General features: G+C 36.2%; 1 protein-coding gene across 1 annotated transcript in view; it reads left to right on the forward strand.

The window, feature by feature from the left end:
- LOC108705322 (titin) overlaps positions 1-18,920 on the forward strand; it is a 192,593-nt gene that overhangs the window by 161,122 nt on the left and 12,551 nt on the right. The window contains exons 96-104 of the mRNA XM_041563241.1: positions 601-855; positions 1,863-2,117; positions 6,010-6,261; positions 7,349-7,603; positions 8,611-8,865; positions 11,986-12,240; positions 14,439-14,690; positions 16,084-16,338; positions 18,121-18,375. Of these exons, the coding sequence (XP_041419175.1) occupies positions 601-855; positions 1,863-2,117; positions 6,010-6,261; positions 7,349-7,603; positions 8,611-8,865; positions 11,986-12,240; positions 14,439-14,690; positions 16,084-16,338; positions 18,121-18,375 (2,289 nt within the window). The remainder of the gene's footprint in view (positions 1-600; positions 856-1,862; positions 2,118-6,009; positions 6,262-7,348; positions 7,604-8,610; positions 8,866-11,985; positions 12,241-14,438; positions 14,691-16,083; positions 16,339-18,120; positions 18,376-18,920) is intronic.

The raw sequence follows: 18,920 nt of genomic DNA on the forward strand, positions 1-18,920 counted from the left end.
ACGGGATTCACAAATTAATGTAGTAGACACAACATAGTGTTGTGGGTAAAATAAAGTGATTTGCGCATGTAAATTAAACTTTTACACAATAACCTGTGTTCATAAATGAGCCCTTATATACCTTCTTTATGGTGTCTGGTCCATTGACTTTAAAATACTGTAGGTGTTTGGTAACCTAATGGAATAGTAAACATTTGTTCTTGTATGCTGTGAGTGCTTTTGCAAATTAATTATTTTACAATATAAATATAATATAAGGCTGATTAGTAAATAATTCAGGTTATTGGTACATGGAGGTCCAGAAACAGCACAATTACCATCAGAATTTAATAATCAGCCTTGTAGCATTAGTTTATTTGACAGGCAAACCTCATTTTCTGCTTGATGGGTTGCATGACCTCTAAGTTTAGCTTCTTAACAGCTGCTCAAAGAACACTGAGCATGTGTGTTTTTACCTATTTATGTCCTTGTTAACAGAAAATTACAACAGAAAAGCTAGAAAATATTGCTACTTTAAAGTAAAATTTCCATTTCCAGTGCCTGACAGACTAGACCAAATGTTCAGTTTGTACTAAAATGTATGGTTCTTTTATCTTCCAGTTCCTTCAGCAGTTGCAAGCTTGATCATAGACAACGTCACCACCACTTCAGTGTCTCTAAACTGGCCTATTCCATTAGGCAATATTAGTTCCTATATCATCCGAATCTTAGGGACTCCATCAAAGGAATCAGTGAGAGTGAATACAAATTCATTCCTTGTGGATAAGTTGACACCTGGAAATTTTTACACATTTGTGGTCTTTGTTACAAATGGGAATCTGAATGGTACAAACACACAGAATTCAACATTTACATGTAAGTATATTAAAAAAGCTCTGTTTTTTTAATTGAGAAAATATACTTTATCATTTATTAAAAAAAATACAAAACAACGACTTTACAGGAATCTATGCACATAGGGGGAATGTAATATTGGTTGTTAACGCAAAAACCATTCGCAATACGTTTGCTATGAGAATAAATTTTCACAAAGTGATACATTTGCCTTTGCGAACACCTTGCCCCTCATGTGACAGTAGGATAGTCACCCACCCCCCCCCAAAAAAACCTCTATATTGCACAGTTCCTTCAACAATTGCAAGCCTTATCATAGACAGTGTCACCACCACTTCAGTGTCACTAAGCTGGCCTATTCCATTAGGAAATATCAGTTCCTATATCATCCAAGTCTTAGGGACTCCAGAGAAGGAAATCATTATAAATATAAATTCTTTCTTTGTGGATCATCTGATACCTGGACATTTTTACACATTTGTGGTCTTTGTTACAAATGGGAATAAGAATGGTACATACATACAGAATTCTACAGCTACATGTAAATATATATTTTAAAAAAAGGTCTCTAAGCTTAGCTTCTCAACAGCTGCTCAAAGAACACTGAGCATGTGTGTGCCACTGAATAAGTTCAGTATAGGATATACAATATGGCATTTCTAGCCATATTTATTTTTAGGATTCAGTCCTTTAAAAATACTGGAGTGTGGTTTATAATATGTTAGACAACCACCAAGTGAGCAAAATCTTTAATACTGGGTCTGAACCCCATTTTTTCACAGTTTGTTGCTGGGCAACTAATCTCTCTGAATCTGCCAGTGTGTCTCTACCCATAAAATAAGAGGCTTTTTGGCAGAGAAACCAGAGTTTTTAGTGTTTTTACCTATTTATGTCCTTGTTAACAGAAAATTACAACAGAAAAGCTAGAAAATATTGCTACTTTAAAGTAAAATTTCCATTTCCAGTGCCTGACAGACTAGACCAAATGTTCAGTTTGTACTAAAATGTATGGTTCTTTTATCTTCCAGTTCCTTCAGCAGTTGCAAGTTTGATCATAGACAATGTCACCACCACTTCAGTATCTCTAAGCTGGGCTATTCCATTAGGCAATATTAGTTCCTATATCATCCGAATCTTAGGGACTCCATCAAAGGAATCAGTGAGAGTGAATACAAATTCTTTCCTTGTGGATAAGTTGACACCTGGAAATTTTTACACATTTGTGGTCTTTGTTACAAATGGGAATCTGAATGGTACAAACACACAGAATTCAACATTTACATGTAAGTATATTAAAAAAAGACTTTACAGGAATCTATGCACATAGGGGGAATGTAATATTGGTTGTTAACGCAAAAACCATTCGCAATACGTTTGATATGAGAATAAATGTTCACAAAGTGGTACATTTGCCTTTGCGAACACCTTGCCCCTCATGTGACAGTAGGATAGTCACCCCCCCCAAAAAAACCCTCTATATTGCACAGTTCCTTCAACAATTACAAGCCTTATCATAGACAGTGTCACCACCACTTCAGTGTCTCTAAGCTGGCCTATTCCATTAGGAAATATCAGTTCCTATATCATCCAAGTCTTAGGGACTCCAGAGAAGGAAATCATTATAAATATAAATTCTTTCTTTGTGGATCATCTGATACCTGGACATTTTTACACATTTGTGGTCTTTGTTACACTTGGGAATAAGAATGGTACATACATACAGAATTCTATAGCTACATGTAAATATATATTTTAAAAAAAGGTCTAGTTAATGCACCTCAAAATGTCCTTAAATATAGGAAGTTTCCAATTTAAAGTGCACATGAGAACAAGATTTGCATACTTTAGTAAGTATTTGGAAACTCCTTAAAATACATAAAATATGAGGTTGAATGCAACTTTTTACCTATAAGTAATCATTGCTACAACAATCAGTTATCAAGAGCTTTACAGCAAATCAAGTGACAACGTATCCCTTCAGCCTGTTCAGATTAATTATAAGTAACTATACATATGGATAATAGCAAACCCAGGAACTATTGCCAGCCTGGACCATGCAATATTTACATGGTTCCCCAAGTGAGTTGCATCATGGGTGCTACTGACCAGTGGTGCTAATGCTTTCTGTTGGTGCTGAGAAAGAAATGCTTTACCCACTCTGAAAATGTGAACAGCAATGCATGGGATTCACTAATAAATGTAGTAGACACAACATAGTGTTGTGGGTAAAATAAAGTGATTTGTGCATGTAAAACGAACTTTTACACAGTAACCTGTGTTCATAAATGAGCCATTATATGCCTTCTTTATGGTGTCTGGTCCATTGACTTTAAAATAGGTCTTACAATGAGATGTGATAGAACTGACCAATTATTTGTCAAAAGAATTACACCTTTATAAATGAGTTCCATTGTCTGTTTAAATCAGATTTGCGTAGTAAAACTACAGTTTATGCCATCTCTAAAAATAAAAACAGACAAAGGCAGCCATTTCATTGTTGATTTAAAAGGAGAAGAATAATGTAAAAGGAGAACTATAACTTAACTAAAGAAGCAGGGCAGAAATTTTGTACATTATAGGGGTTATTAATTAAAGGTTAAGTTGTTTTTTCCCTGAAAAATTTGAGTTTTCAAGAGTAGTTTGCAGAAAAACTCTAATTTTGGGGTAAAAAAGAAACTAACATTTTTTGAGATTTATTATACCCCTTAGTTGGAAATACTCCAGCTAAAACCTGTCAAGGTCATATAAAAGTCAATGGCAGAGGTTCCTTGAACCATTTGAAGATGTTTGTAGCCTTCATGGTGTTCAGGATTTTTTCTGTGGTTTTCATTTGAAAACTCAATCAATTCGATAAATGTACGTTTTTTTCTGCCGAAAACTTGATCAATTTGGGTATTTGACTTATTCACCACGATAACACTGATTTAAGTGTTTTACATTCAAGTTTTTTCATAAATTAGAAAACATTTGAGTTGTGATTTGATTGGCTGTATAAAAAAACCTCATAAACCTCACAAACTCGACTTTTGATAAATAACCGTGTATGATTTGGGTGTCTATACCAGCCCAAAGGAACCACTGTTTGCCTCCAAATATTCCCCAGTAGCTCCCCATCTGCTGACTCAATGCATATGCTCTGTGCTGCTGTCTATTATTGACAACAATCTCAGATGCATCCTGACGATGGCCCAAAAATGGATGAAATGGGTCAGTGTCTTTGGTAACCTAATGGAATAATAAATATTTTTTCTTGTATGCTGTGAGTGCTTTTGCAAATGATTTATTTTACAATATAAATATAATATAAGGCTGATTAGTAAATAATTCAGGTTATTGATACATGGAGGTCCAGACACAGCACAATTAGCATCCAAATTGAATAATCAGCCCTGTAGCATTAGTTTATTTGACAGGCAAACCTCATTTTCTGCTTAAAGGAGAAGGAATGCTACGGAGGCATTTTATTGCCAATAGATTAGCTGCTGCAATAGTGCAAGCTAGAATGCTATATTTATTCTGTAGAATATTTTACCATACCTGAGTAAAAAGCTCTAGAAACTCTCTGTTTGTTTAGAATAGGAGCTTCAGTATTAATGTGGTGTGACATCACTTCCTGCCTGAGTCTCTCCCTGCTCTGGGCTCAGATTACAGTAGAGAAGGGAGGGGTGGGGGGAGAGGAGCAAACTGAGCATGCTCTTGCCCAGGGCAATGAGGTTTAAGCTGAAGGCAGGAAGTCTGATACAGAAGCCCATGTGTACACAATAGAAGTAAAGAAATGCTGTGTTTCTTTTGACAGGGGACTCAGAGCAACATTACTTTGGGGGTTTACTGGTATATTTAGATGGACCTTTCTGATAAGGCTTACTTAGTTTTAACCTTTCCTTCTCCTTTAATGGGTTGCATGACCTCTAAGCTTAGCTTCTCAACAGCTGCTCAAAGAACACTGAGCATGTGTGTGTCACTGACAAGCCTAGCAAAATCCAAGATGAGAAACTGCTGTGACAACTTTAAAGGACTGGATAATTATTACTAAAGATATGCTGAACCTTTAGTCTGGTTCAATAAGTTCGGTATATGGTATACAATATGGCATTTCTAGCCATGTTTATTTTTAGGATTCAGTCCTTTAAAAATACTGGAGTGTGGTTTATAATATGTTAGACAACCACCAAGTGAGCAAAATCATTCCTTCATTCCTTTGCAGCTCCCTGGTTTCCACTGATTGGTTACCAGGCAGTAACCAATCAATGACTTGAGGGGAGGCCACATGGGTCATATCTGTTGCTTTTGAATCTGAGCTGAATGCTAAGGATCAATTGCGAACTCACTGAATAGTTATGTACCATGTGTCACTGAGTAACTCAGGGTTAGAGAGCTGACAAGCAGGAAGTAGTGTTCTGTTCTGTTATGTAAGACACAATAAAAACTGGGTAAGTAGATAGGCTGTGCAAAATAAAAAATGTATCTAATATAGTTAATTAGGCAAAAATGTAATATATGAAGGCTTAAGTTACTCAATGTGTAACAGAACAGAATAGAACACAACTTCCTGCTTTTCAGCTCTCTAACTCTGTGAAAGTCAGCAACTGTAAGGGGGACACATGGGACATGACTGTTCAATGAGTTTGCAATTGATCCTCAGCAAGCAGTTAAGATTCAAAAGCAACAGTTACGGCCCATGTGTTTGGTTACTGCTTGGTCACCAGGGTAACCAGTCAATGGAAACCAAGAGAGCTGAAAAGCAGGAAGTAGGGTTCAGGCTATTAGCCAATCACTCCAGCCTTTATACATGACATTTGTGGCTAACTAACTATATTGAAAACATATTTTATTTTGCACAGCCTATCTATTTACCCAGTTTTATTTTCATACTGAACAATTCCTTTAAAAGAGAAGAATGAGTATTCAGGCATAAAACACATTTCATGGCTTTTTAAAATGATTTTATCACATTTTAGTATTGTACAGCACTAGGGAATATGTTTTGAGAATGAATCTGTAAGTGGATAAAATCTTTGTATCATAGTCCTGTGGCACATGTGAGAGTAAATGCTTTCAGACTAGTGAATGCTTTCAGACTACATCAAAATCAAAAGCGCACCCAGCAGGGCTGCCCTCTTTCACCCACATTATTTGTCATGACTCTCGAAAATGCATGATTCTTTTATCTTCCAGTTCCTTCAACAATTGCAAGGCTGATCATAGACAATGTCACCACCACTTCAGTGTCTCTAAGCTGGCCTATTCCATTAGGAAATATCAGTTCCTATTTCTTCCAAGTCTTAGGGACTCCATCAAAAGAACTGAGGGTGTATACAAATTCTTTCTTTGTGGATCAGCTGATACCTGGAAATTATTACACATTTGTGGTCTTTGTTACTAATGGGAATAAAAATGGTACATACATACAGAGTTCTACAGCTACATGTAAGTATATTTTTTAAAAAAAAAGGTACTGCACCTAAAAATGTTCTTAAATATAGACAGTTTCCAATGTAAAGTGCATATGAGAAAAAAGTTGCATAATTTAGATAGTATTTGGAAAATTTCTTAAAATACATAAAATATGCTTGAATGTATCTTTTTACCAAAAAGTTATCATGGCTACCACTTTTTAAACTGTATTGATGCTTAATAAACCAAGGCAACTATTTGCTGTAGTACTTGGAGGTTTCAGAAGTTTGCAGCAAATCAAGTGACAATGCATCCCTTCAGCCTGTTCAGATTCATTATAAGTAACTGTACATATGGATAATAGCGAACCCAGGAACTATTGCCAGCCTTGACTGGGCAATATTTACATGGTTCCCCAAGTGAGTTGCATCATGGGTGCTACTGATCAGTGGCGCTATTGCTTTCTGTTGGTGCTGAGAAAGAAATGCCTTACCCACTCTGAAAATGTGAACAGCAACACACGGGATTCACAAATTAATGTAGTAGACACAACATAGTGTTGTGGGTAAAATAAAGTGATTTGCGCATGTAAATTAAACTTTTACACAATAACCTGTGTTCATAAATGAGCCCTTATATACCTTCTTTATGGTGTCTGGTCCATTGACTTTAAAATACTGTAGGTGTTTGGTAACCTAATGGAATAGTAAACATTTGTTCTTGTATGCTGTGAGTGCTTTTGCAAATTAATTATTTTACAATATAAATATAATATAAGGCTGATTAGTAAATAATTCAGGTTATTGGTACATGGAGGTCCAGAAACAGCACAATTACCATCAGAATTTAATAATCAGCCTTGTAGCATTAGTTTATTTGACAGGCAAACCTCATTTTCTGCTTGATGGGTTGCATGACCTCTAAGTTTAGCTTCTTAACAGCTGCTCAAAGAACACTGAGCATGTGTGTTTTTACCTATTTATGTCCTTGTTAACAGAAAATTACAACAGAAAAGCTAGAAAATATTGCTACTTTAAAGTAAAATTTCCATTTCCAGTGCCTGACAGACTAGACCAAATGTTCAGTTTGTACTAAAATGTATGGTTCTTTTATCTTCCAGTTCCTTCAGCAGTTGCAAGCTTGATCATAGACAACGTCACCACCACTTCAGTGTCTCTAAACTGGCCTATTCCATTAGGCAATATTAGTTCCTATATCATCCGAATCTTAGGGACTCCATCAAAGGAATCAGTGAGAGTGAATACAAATTCATTCCTTGTGGATAAGTTGACACCTGGAAATTTTTACACATTTGTGGTCTTTGTTACAAATGGGAATCTGAATGGTACAAACACACAGAATTCAACATTTACATGTAAGTATATTAAAAAAGCTCTGTTTTTTTAATTGAGAAAATATACTTTATCATTTATTAAAAAAAATACAAAACAACGACTTTACAGGAATCTATGCACATAGGGGGAATGTAATATTGGTTGTTAACGCAAAAACCATTCGCAATACGTTTGCTATGAGAATAAATTTTCACAAAGTGATACATTTGCCTTTGCGAACACCTTGCCCCTCATGTGACAGTAGGATAGTCACCCACCCCCCCCCAAAAAAACCTCTATATTGCACAGTTCCTTCAACAATTGCAAGCCTTATCATAGACAGTGTCACCACCACTTCAGTGTCACTAAGCTGGCCTATTCCATTAGGAAATATCAGTTCCTATATCATCCAAGTCTTAGGGACTCCAGAGAAGGAAATCATTATAAATATAAATTCTTTCTTTGTGGATCATCTGATACCTGGACATTTTTACACATTTGTGGTCTTTGTTACAAATGGGAATAAGAATGGTACATACATACAGAATTCTACAGCTACATGTAAATATATATTTTAAAAAAAGGTCTCTAAGCTTAGCTTCTCAACAGCTGCTCAAAGAACACTGAGCATGTGTGTGCCACTGAATAAGTTCAGTATAGGATATACAATATGGCATTTCTAGCCATATTTATTTTTAGGATTCAGTCCTTTAAAAATACTGGAGTGTGGTTTATAATATGTTAGACAACCACCAAGTGAGCAAAATCTTTAACACTGGGTCTGAACCCCATTTTTTCACAGTTTGTTGCTGGGCAACTAATCTCTCTGAATCTGCCAGTGTGTCTCTACCCATAAAATAAGAGGCTTTTTGGCAGAGAAACCAGAGTTTTTAGTGTTTTTACCTATTTATGTCCTTGTTAACAGAAAATTACAACAGAAAAGCTAGAAAATATTGCTACTTTAAAGTAAAATTTCCATTTCCAGTGCCTGACAGACTAGACCAAATGTTCAGTTTGTACTAAAATGTATGGTTCTTTTATCTTCCAGTTCCTTCAGCAGTTGCAAGCTTGATCATAGACAATGTCACCACCACTTCAGTATCTCTAAGCTGGGCTATTCCATTAGGCAATATTAGTTCCTATATCATCCGAATCTTAGGGACTCCATCAAAGGAATCAGTGAGAGTGAATACAAATTCTTTCCTTGTGGATAAGTTGACACCTGGAAATTTTTACACATTTGTGGTCTTTGTTACAAATGGGAATCTGAATGGTACAAACACACAGAATTCAACATTTACATGTAAGTATATTAAAAAAAGACTTTACAGGAATCTATGCACATAGGGGGAATGTAATATTGGTTGTTAACGCAAAAACCATTCGCAATAAGTTTGCTATGAGAATAAATGTTCACAAAGTGATACATTTGCCTTTGCGAACACCTTGCCCCTCATGTGACAGTAGGATAGTCACCCCCCCCAAAAAAACCCTCTATATTGCACAGTTCCTTCAACAATTACAAGCCTTATCATAGACAGTGTCACCACCAATTCAGTGTCTCTAAGCTGGCCTATTCCATTAGGAAATATCAGTTCCTATATCATCCAAGTCTTAGGGACTCCAGAGAAGGAAATCATTATAAATATAAATTCTTTCTTTGTGGATCATCTGATACCTGGACATTTTTACACATTTGTGGTCTTTGTTACAAATGGGAATAAGAATGGTACATACATACAGAATTCTACAGCTACATGTAAATATATATTTTAAAAAAAGGTCTAGTTAATGCACCGCAAAATGTCCTTAAATATAGGAAGTTTCCAATTTAAAGTGCACATGAGAACAAGATTTGCATACTTTAGTAAGTATTTGGAAACTCCTTAAAATACATAAAATATGAGGTTGAATGCAACTTTTTACCTATAAGTAATCATTGCTACCACAATCAGTTATCAAGAGCTTTACAGCAAATAAAGTGACAATGTATCCATTCAGCCTGTTCAGATTAATTATAAGTAACTATACATATGGATAATAGCAAACCCAGGAACTATTGCCAGCCTGGACCATGCAATATTTACATGGTTCCCCAAGTGAGTTGCATCATGGGTGCTACTGACCAGTGGTGCTAATGCTTTCTGTTGGTGCTGAGAAAGAAATGCTTTACCCACTCTGAAAATGTGAACAGCAATGCATGGGATTCACTAATAAATGTAGTAGACACAACATAGTGTTGTGGGTAAAATAAAGTGATTTGTGCATGTAAAACGAACTTTTACACAGTAACCTGTGTTCATAAATGAGCCATTATATACCTTCTTTATGGTGTCTGGTCCATTGACTTTAAAATAGGTCTTACAATGAGATGTGATAGAACTGACCAATTATTTGTCAAAAGAATTACACCTTTATAAATGAGTTCCATTGTCTGTTTAAATCAGATTTGCGTAGTAAAACTACAGTTTATGCCATCTCTAAAAATAAAAACAGACAAAGGCAGCCATTTCATTGTTGATTTAAAAGGAGAAGAATAATGTAAAAGGAGAACTATAACTTAACTAAAGAAGCAGGGCAGAAATTTTGTACATTATAGGGGTTATTAATTAAAGGTTAAGTTGTTTTTTCCCTGAAAAATTTGAGTTTTCAAGAGTAGTTTGCAGAAAAACTCTAATTTTGGGGTAAAAAAGAAACTAACATTTTTTGAGATTTATTATACCCCTTAGTTGGAATACTCCAGCTAAAACCTGTCAAGGTCATATAAAAGTCAATGGCAGAGGTTCCTTGAACCATTTGAAGATGTTTGTAGCCTTCATGGTGTTCAGGATTTTTTCTGTGGTTTTCATTTGAAAACTCAATCAATTCGATAAATGTACGTTTTTTTCTGCCGAAAACTTGATCAATTTGGGTATTTGACTTATTCACCCCGATTACACTGATTTTAGTGTTTTACATTCAAGTTTTTTCATAAATTAGAAAACATTTGAGTTGTGATTTTATTGGCTGTATAAAAAAACCTCATAAACCTCACAAACTCGACTTTTGATAAATAACCGTGTATGATTTGGGTGTCTATACCAGCCCAAAGGAACCACTGTTTGCCTCCAAATATTCCCCAGTAGCTCCCCATCTGCTGACTCAATGCATATGCTCTGTGCTGCTGTCTATTATTGACAACAATCTCAGATGCATCCTAACGACGGCCCAAAAATGGATGAAACGGGTCAGTGTCTTTGGTAACCTAATGGAATAATAAATATTTTTTCTTGTATGCTGTGAGTGCTTTCGCAAATGATTTATTTTACAATATAAATATAATATAAGGCTGATTAGTAAATAATTCAGGTTATTGATACATGGAGGTCCAGACACAGCACAATTAGCATCCAAATTGAATAATCAGCCCTGTAGCATTAGTTTATTTGACAGGCAAACCTCATTTTCTGCTTAATGGGTTGCATGACCTCTAAGCTTAGCTTCTCAACAGCTGCTCAAAGAACACTGAGCATGTGTGTGCCACTGACAAGCCTAGCAAAATCCAAGATGAGAAACTGCTGTGACAACTTTAAAGGACTGGATAATAATTACTAAAGATATGCTGAACCTTTAGTCTGGTTCAATAAGTTCAGTATATGGTATACAATATGGCATTTCTAGCCATGTTTATTTTTAGGATTCAGTCCTTTAAAAATACTGGAGTGTGGTTTATAATATGTTAGACAACCACCAAGTGAGCAAAATCTTTAATACTGGGTCTGCACCCCATTTCTTCCTGGGTACAGCTGGGAACAGCTACAAAAGTATCCTCACTTCAAAGTAAAATGTGGGACTAATATCAAGGCAGTTCCTCTAATCCACTGGTGAAAAGAGAACTGTCATGAAAACATACATTTTATACAAACTTCGTCCCATTTTAGTATTGTATAGGGTTGTGGAATATGTTGGAGCTTTATAAATACATGACAATGACATACCTCCCAACTGTCCTGTTTTCTGTGGGTCAGTCACGATTTTGACAGCTCAGCAGTTTGGGGCAACTAATCTCCCCCAACTGCCTTCCCCTGCCTTCCGCAGGCTAGAATGAAAATCGCTGGTGGGAACACACTTGGAGCCCTTCGTTTTTCGAAGTCCCTTAAAGTTTTCACAGTTTGTCGCCCGGCGAATAATCTCCCTGAATCTGCCAGTGTGTCTCTGCCCTTAAAATAAGTGGCTTTTTGGCAGAGAGCCCAGAGTTTTTAGTGTTTATACCTATTTATGTCCTTGTTAACAGAAAATTACAACAGAAAAGCTAGAAAATATTGCTACTTCAAAGTAAAATATGTTCTTTTTGTGGTGTTTTAAAATAATCCATTTCCACTGCCTGGCAGACTAGTCCAAATGTTCAGTTTGTACTAAAATGTATGGTTCTTTTATCATCCAGTTCCCTCAGCAGTTGCAAGCTTGATCATAGACAACATCACCACCACTTCAGTATCTCTAAGATGGCCTATTCCATTAGGCAATATTAGTTCCTATATCATCCAAGTCTTAGGGACGCCATCAAAGGAACCAATGAGAGTGAATACAAATTCTTTCCTTGTGGATAATTTGACACCTGGAAATTTTTACACATTTGTTGTCTTTGTTACAAATGGAAATCTGAATGGTACAAACACACAGAATTCAACATTTATATGTAAGTATATTAAAAAAAGCTCTGATTTTTTAATTGAGAAAATATACTTTATTATTCATTAAACAAAGACTTTATAGGAATCTATGCACATAGGGGGATGTAAAATTGGTCGGTAATGTAAAAATCATTCGCAATATGTTTGCTATGAGAATAAATGTTCTCAAAGTGATACATTTTGCCTTTGCAAACACCTTGCCCCTCATGTGACAGTAGGATAGTGATTGCGAATTTTATAGTTTGCAATAGTGTGCAGTGTATGTAATAATATTTTGCATTCGCAAAACATTTTTTTGTGACAAAATATTTAATGAAACTTCAGAGCAGGTGTTAAAGGTTTGCAATGAGCAATTCAAATTGGCAATGCAATAAAAGCCTAATAAAGAATAGTACATTGTGACATGCGAATTTTTATTCTTTTTTTTTTATTCAAGTTTTACACTTGCAAATGTTATTACATTTCCCCCATAGAGTTTTTTGTATGCAATTGTATTGCATATACAATTGTATGCAATTGTATATGCAATTGTTTACAATAATAAAGCTACAGAGGAGAGGAAAAGGGTATGGGGGAGTGGTAAGTGGGGAAAGGGTAGTGGAATACACTAGACCACAGCTTTATTTCCCATATAAAAGTGCAGTGAAGGGAGGGTGGGAGAAGGCAAATTTAGTCCTCTTCTTCCTCAAGGCTGCCTCTGATGTTGTAGACTCTTATAATAAGCCTGCAGAAGTCCTGAAATGTCATCCTCTCTCATCTTAGAATAAGGTAATTCCTAAAATCCACAAAACCTCGGTAAAATAGTTTATAGGTGTCAGGCTTCCAGGATTGTCCTTTTCTTGCAGTTAAGTTAAAATTCTAGAGAAAACACTGCATTGTGGGTAAAATAAAGTGAATTTTGCACAATAATCAGTTTTGCAAATCAACGCTTATATGCACTGTTTTAAGTAATTGTTCAGTAAAAAAATAAAAACTGGGTAAAAAGATAGGGTGTGCAAAATAAAAAATGTTTCTGATATAGTTAGGCAAAAATGTACTGTATAAAGGCTGGAGGACTGTATGTGTAATATAACAGAACACTCCTTCCTTTGCAGATCCCTGGTTTCCACTGATTGGTTACCAGGCAGTAACCAATCAATGACTTGAGGGGAGGCCACATGGGTCATATCTGTTGCTTTTGAATCTGAGCTGAATGCTAAGGATCAATTGCGAACTCACTTAATAGTTATGTCCCATGTGTCACTGACTAACCCAGGGTTAGAGAGCTGACAAGCAGGAAGTAGTGTTCTGTTCTGTTATGTAAGACACAATAAAAACTGGGTAAATAGATAGGCTGTGCAAAATAAAAATGTATCTAATATAGTTAGTTAGGCAAAAATGTAATATATGAAGGCTTAAGTTACTCAATGTGTAACAGAACAGAATAGAACACAACTTCCTGCTTTTCAGCTCTCTAACTCTGTGAAAGTCAGCAACTGTAAGGGGGACACATGGGACATGACTGTTCAATGAGTTTGCAATTGATCCTCAGCAAGCAGTTAAAATTCAAAAGCAACAGTTACGGCCCATGTTTGGTTACTGCTTGGTCACCAGGGTAACCAGTCAATGGAAACCAAGAGAGCTGAAAAGCAGGAAGTAGTGTTCAGGCTATTATCAAATCACTCCAGCCTTTATACATGACATTTGTGGCTAACTAACTATATTGGAAACATTTTTTATTTTGCACAGCCTATCTATTTACCCAGTTTTATTTTTATACTGAACAATTCATTTAAAAGAGAAGAATGAGTATTCAGGCATAAAACACATTTCATGGCTTTTTAAAATGATGCTGTTTTATCACATTTTAGTATTGTACAGCACTGGGGAATATGTTGGTGCTTTATAAATACATGACAATAATTACACTATGTACTAAAGAAAATTCCCCTCATGTTACTATCAACTGATGCTAAGATGCAGGGTCAATTGGGCATATACTGTATGTTTAACTGTCTCACTAAATATGGGTTTTGAGAATGAATCTGTAAGTGGATAAAATCTTTGTATCATAGTCCTGTGGCACATGTGAGAGTAAATGCTTTCAGACTAGTGAATGCTTTCAGACTACATCAAAATCAAAAGCGCACCCAGCAGGGCTGCCCTCTTTCACCCACATTATTTGTCATGACTCTCGAAAATGCATGATTCTTTTATCTTCCAGTTCCTTCAACAATTGCAAGGCTGATCATAGACAATGTCACCACCAATTCAGTGTCTCTAAGCTGGCCTATTCCATTAGGAAATATCAGTTCCTATTTCTTCCAAGTCTTAGGGACTCCATCAAAAGAACTGAGGGTGTATACAAATTCTTTCTTTGTGGATCAGCTGATACCTGGAAATTATTACACATTTGTGGTCTTTGTTACTAATGGGAATAAAAATGGTACATACATACAGAGTTCTACAGCTACATGTAAGTATATTTTTTTAAAAAAAGGTACTGCACCTAAAAATGTTTTTAAATATAGACAGTTTCCAATGTAAAGTGCATATGAGAAAAAAGTTGCATAATTTAGATAGTATTTGGAAACTCCTTAAAATACATAAAATATGCTTGAATGTATCTTTTTACCAATAAGTAGTGATGGGCGAATTTGCGCCGTTTTGCTTAGACGAAAAATTCGCAAATTTTGCGCGAAATTCGCGAAACAGCGAAAAATTCGCGAAATGACGCCGGCGTCTCGTTTTCGAGACGAACAAATTCGCGAAACGCCCGCGAAAATTAGCGGAAAAAATTTGCTGGAGTCAAAAAAAAATTTTTCCGAAAAAGCGGACGCCGGCGTCAAAAACCGGCGCTGCGAATTTTCGCAGGCGTTTCGCGAATTTATTCACTGGCGGCAAATCGTGCGAATTCGCGCCTGGCGAATAAATTCGCCCATCACTACCAATAAGTTATCATGGCTACCACTTTTTAAACTGTATTGATGCTTAATAAACCAAGGCAACTATTTTCTGTAGTACTTGGACGTTTCAGAAGTTTGCAGCAAATCAAGTGACAATGCATCCCTTCAGCCTGTTCAGATTCATTATAAGTAACTGTACATATGGATAATAGCGAACCCAGGAACTATTGCCAGCCTGGACTGGGCAATATTTACATGGTTCCCCAAGTGAGTTGCATCATGGGTGCTACTGATCAGTGGTGCTATTGCTTTCCGTTGGTGCTGAGAAAGAAATGCCTTACCAAATCTGAAAATGTGAACAGCAACACACGGGATTCACAAATAAATGTAGTAGACACAACATAGTGTTGTGGGTAAAATAAAGTGATTTGCGCATGTAAATTAAACTTTTACACAATAACCTGTGTTCATAAATGAGCCTTTATATACCTTCTTTATGGTGTCTGGTCCATTGACTTTAAAATAGGTGTTTGGTAACCTAATGGAATAGTAAACATTTTTTCTTGTATGCTGTGAGTGCTTTTGCAAATTAATTATTTTACAATATAAATATAATATAAGGCTGATTAGTAAATAATTCATTTTATTGGTACATGGAGGTCCAGAAACAGCACAATTACCATCAGAATTTAATAATCAGCCTTGTAGCATTAGTTTATTTGACAGGCAAACCTCATTTTCTGCTTGATGGGTTGCATGACCTCTAAGTTTAGCTTCTTAACAGCTGCTCAAAGAACACTGAGCATGTGTGTTTTTACCTATTTATGTCCTTGTTAACAGAAAATTACAACAGAAATGCTAGAAAATATTGCTACTTCAAAGTAAAATTTCCATTTCCAGTGCCTGACAGACTAGACCAAATGTTCAGTTTGTACTAAAATGTATGGTTCTTTTATCTTCCAGTTCCTTCAGTAGTTGCAAGCTTGATCATAGACAACGTCACCACCACTTCAGTGTCTCTAAACTGGCCTATTCCATTAGGCAATATTAGTTCCTATATCATGCGAATCTTAGGGACTCCATCAAAGGAATCAGTGAGAGTGAATACAAATTCTTTCCTTGTGGATAAGTTGACACCTGGAAATTTTTACACATTTGTGGTCTTTGTTACAAATGGGAATCTGAATGGTACAAACACACAGAATTCAACATTTACATGTAAGTACCGTATATACTCGCGTATAAGCCGAGTTTTTCAGCACCCAAAATGTGCTGAAAAACTCGACCTCGGCTTATACGCGGGTCATACGCACACACTGTAGCCAATCCCTCACCGGATACTGTAGCCAATCCCTCACCGGATACGAGGCTCCTTCTGCGGCCCCAACACACCTCCCTCTCCCATAGCGCATCAGGACTCCTGCACACTGTTGGGGCCGCAGAAGGAGCCTCGTATGTAGTTGCTGCATCTCTCCATCTCTCTGCCCCTGGTTGAGTTATAAGTTATTTTACTGTGACTGGTGTGCTTACAATTTTTTTTTTTAAACTGTGGGCAGGCCTACCTTTCATTGTTATTCAGTGGGTGCAGGTACAGATTGATTTTCAATCAGCCCCTAGGCTTATACACGAGTCAATAAATTTTTCCAGTTTTCTTAGGTAAATTAGGTACCTCGGCTTATACACGGGTCGGCTTATACACGAGTATATATGGTATATTAAAAAAAGCTCTGTTTTTTTAATTGAGAAAATATACTTTATTATTTATTGAAAAAAATACAAAACAAAGACTTTACAGGAATCTATGCACATAGGGGGAATGTAATATTGGTTGTTAACACAAAAACCATTCGCAATACGTTTGCTATGAGAATAAATGTTCACAAAGTGATACATTTGCCTTTGCGAACACCTTGCCCCTCATGTGACTGTAGGATAGTCACCCCCCCCAAAAAAAACCCTCTATATTGCACAGTTCCTTCAACAATTGCAAGCCTTATCATAGACAGTGTCACCACCACTTCAGTGTCACTAAGCTGGCCTATTCCATTAGGAAATATCAGTTCCTATATCATCCAAGTCTTAGGGACTCCAGAGAAGGAAATCATTATAAATATAAATTCTTTCTTTGTGGATCATCTGATACCTGGACATTTTTACACATTTGTGGTCTTTGTTACAAATGGGAATAAGAATGGTACATACATACAGAATTCTACAGCTACATGTAAATATATATTTTAAAAAAAGGTCTCTTAGCTTAGCTTCTCAACAGCTGCTCAAAGAACACTGAGCATGTGTGTGCCACTGAATAAGTTCAGTATATGGTATACAATATGGCATTTCTAGCCATGTTTATTTTTAGGATTCAGTCCTTTAAAAATACTGGAGTGTGGTTTATAATATGTTAGACAACCACCAAGTGAGCAAAATCTTTAATACTGGGTCTGCACCCCATTTCTTCCTGGGTACAGCTGGGAACAGCTACAAAAGTATCCTCACTTCAAAGTAAAATGTGGGACTAATATCAAGGCAGTTCCTCTAGTCCACTGGTGAAAAGAGAACTGTCATGAAAACATACATTTTATACAAACTTCGTCCCATTTTAGTATTGTACAGGGTTGTGGAATATGTTGGAGCTTTATAAATACATGACAATGGCTAGAATGAAAATCGCTGGTGGGAACACACTTGGAGCCCTTCGTTTTTCGAAGTCCCCTAAAGTTTTCACAGTTTGTCGCCCGGCGAATAATCTCCCTGAATCTGCCAGTGTGTCTCTGCCCTTAAAATAAGTGGCTTTTTGGCAGAGAGCCCAGAGTTTTTAGTGTTTATACCTATTTATGTCCTTGTTAACAGAAAATTACAACAGAAAAGCTAGAAAATATTGCTACGTCAAAGTAAAATATGTTCTTTTTGTGGTTTAAAATAATCCATTTCCACTGCCTGACAGACTAGTCCAAATGTTCAGTTTGTACTAAAATGTATGGTTCTTTTATCTTCCAGTTCCTTCAGCAGTTGCAAGCTTGATCATAGACAACGTCACCACCACTTCAGTGTCTCTAAGCTGGCCTATTCCATTAGGCAATATTAGTTCCTATATTATCCGAATCTTAGGGACGCCATCAATGGAACCAGTGAGAGTGAATACAAATTCTTTCCTTGTGGATAAGTTGACACCTGGAAATTTTTACACATTTGTGGTCTTTGTTACAAATGGGAATCTGAATGGTACAAACACACAGAATTCAACATTTACATGTAAGTATATCAAAAAGAGCTCTGTTTAATTGAGAAATTATACTTTATTATTCATTAAAAAATACAAAACAAAGACTTTACAGGAATCTATGCAGATAGGGGGGATGTAAAATTGGTCGGTAATGCAAAAATCGTTTGCAATACGTTTGCTATGAGAATAAATGTTCTCATTTTGCCTTTGCGAACACCTTGCGAACACATTGCCCCTCATGTGACAGTAGGATAGTGATTGCGAAATTCATAGTTTGCAATAGTGCGCAGTGTATGTAATAAAATTTTACATTCACAAACCGTTTTTTTGTGACAAAATATTTAATTGAAACTTCAGAGCAGGTGTTAAAGGTTCACAATAAGCAATTAAAATTGGCAATGCAATAAAAGCATAACAAAGAATAGTACATTGTGACATGAAAATTTTTATTCGCAAAGTTTTGCACTTGCAAATGTTATTACATTTCCCCCATAGAGTTTTTTGTAATATGCAATTGTTTACAATAATAAAGCTACAGAGGAGAGGAAAAGGGGATGGGGGAGTGGTAAGTGGG

This window comes from Xenopus laevis, chromosome 5L, assembly GCF_017654675.1.
Source record: "Xenopus laevis strain J_2021 chromosome 5L, Xenopus_laevis_v10.1, whole genome shotgun sequence".
NCBI classification, from domain to species: domain Eukaryota; kingdom Metazoa; phylum Chordata; class Amphibia; order Anura; family Pipidae; genus Xenopus; species Xenopus laevis.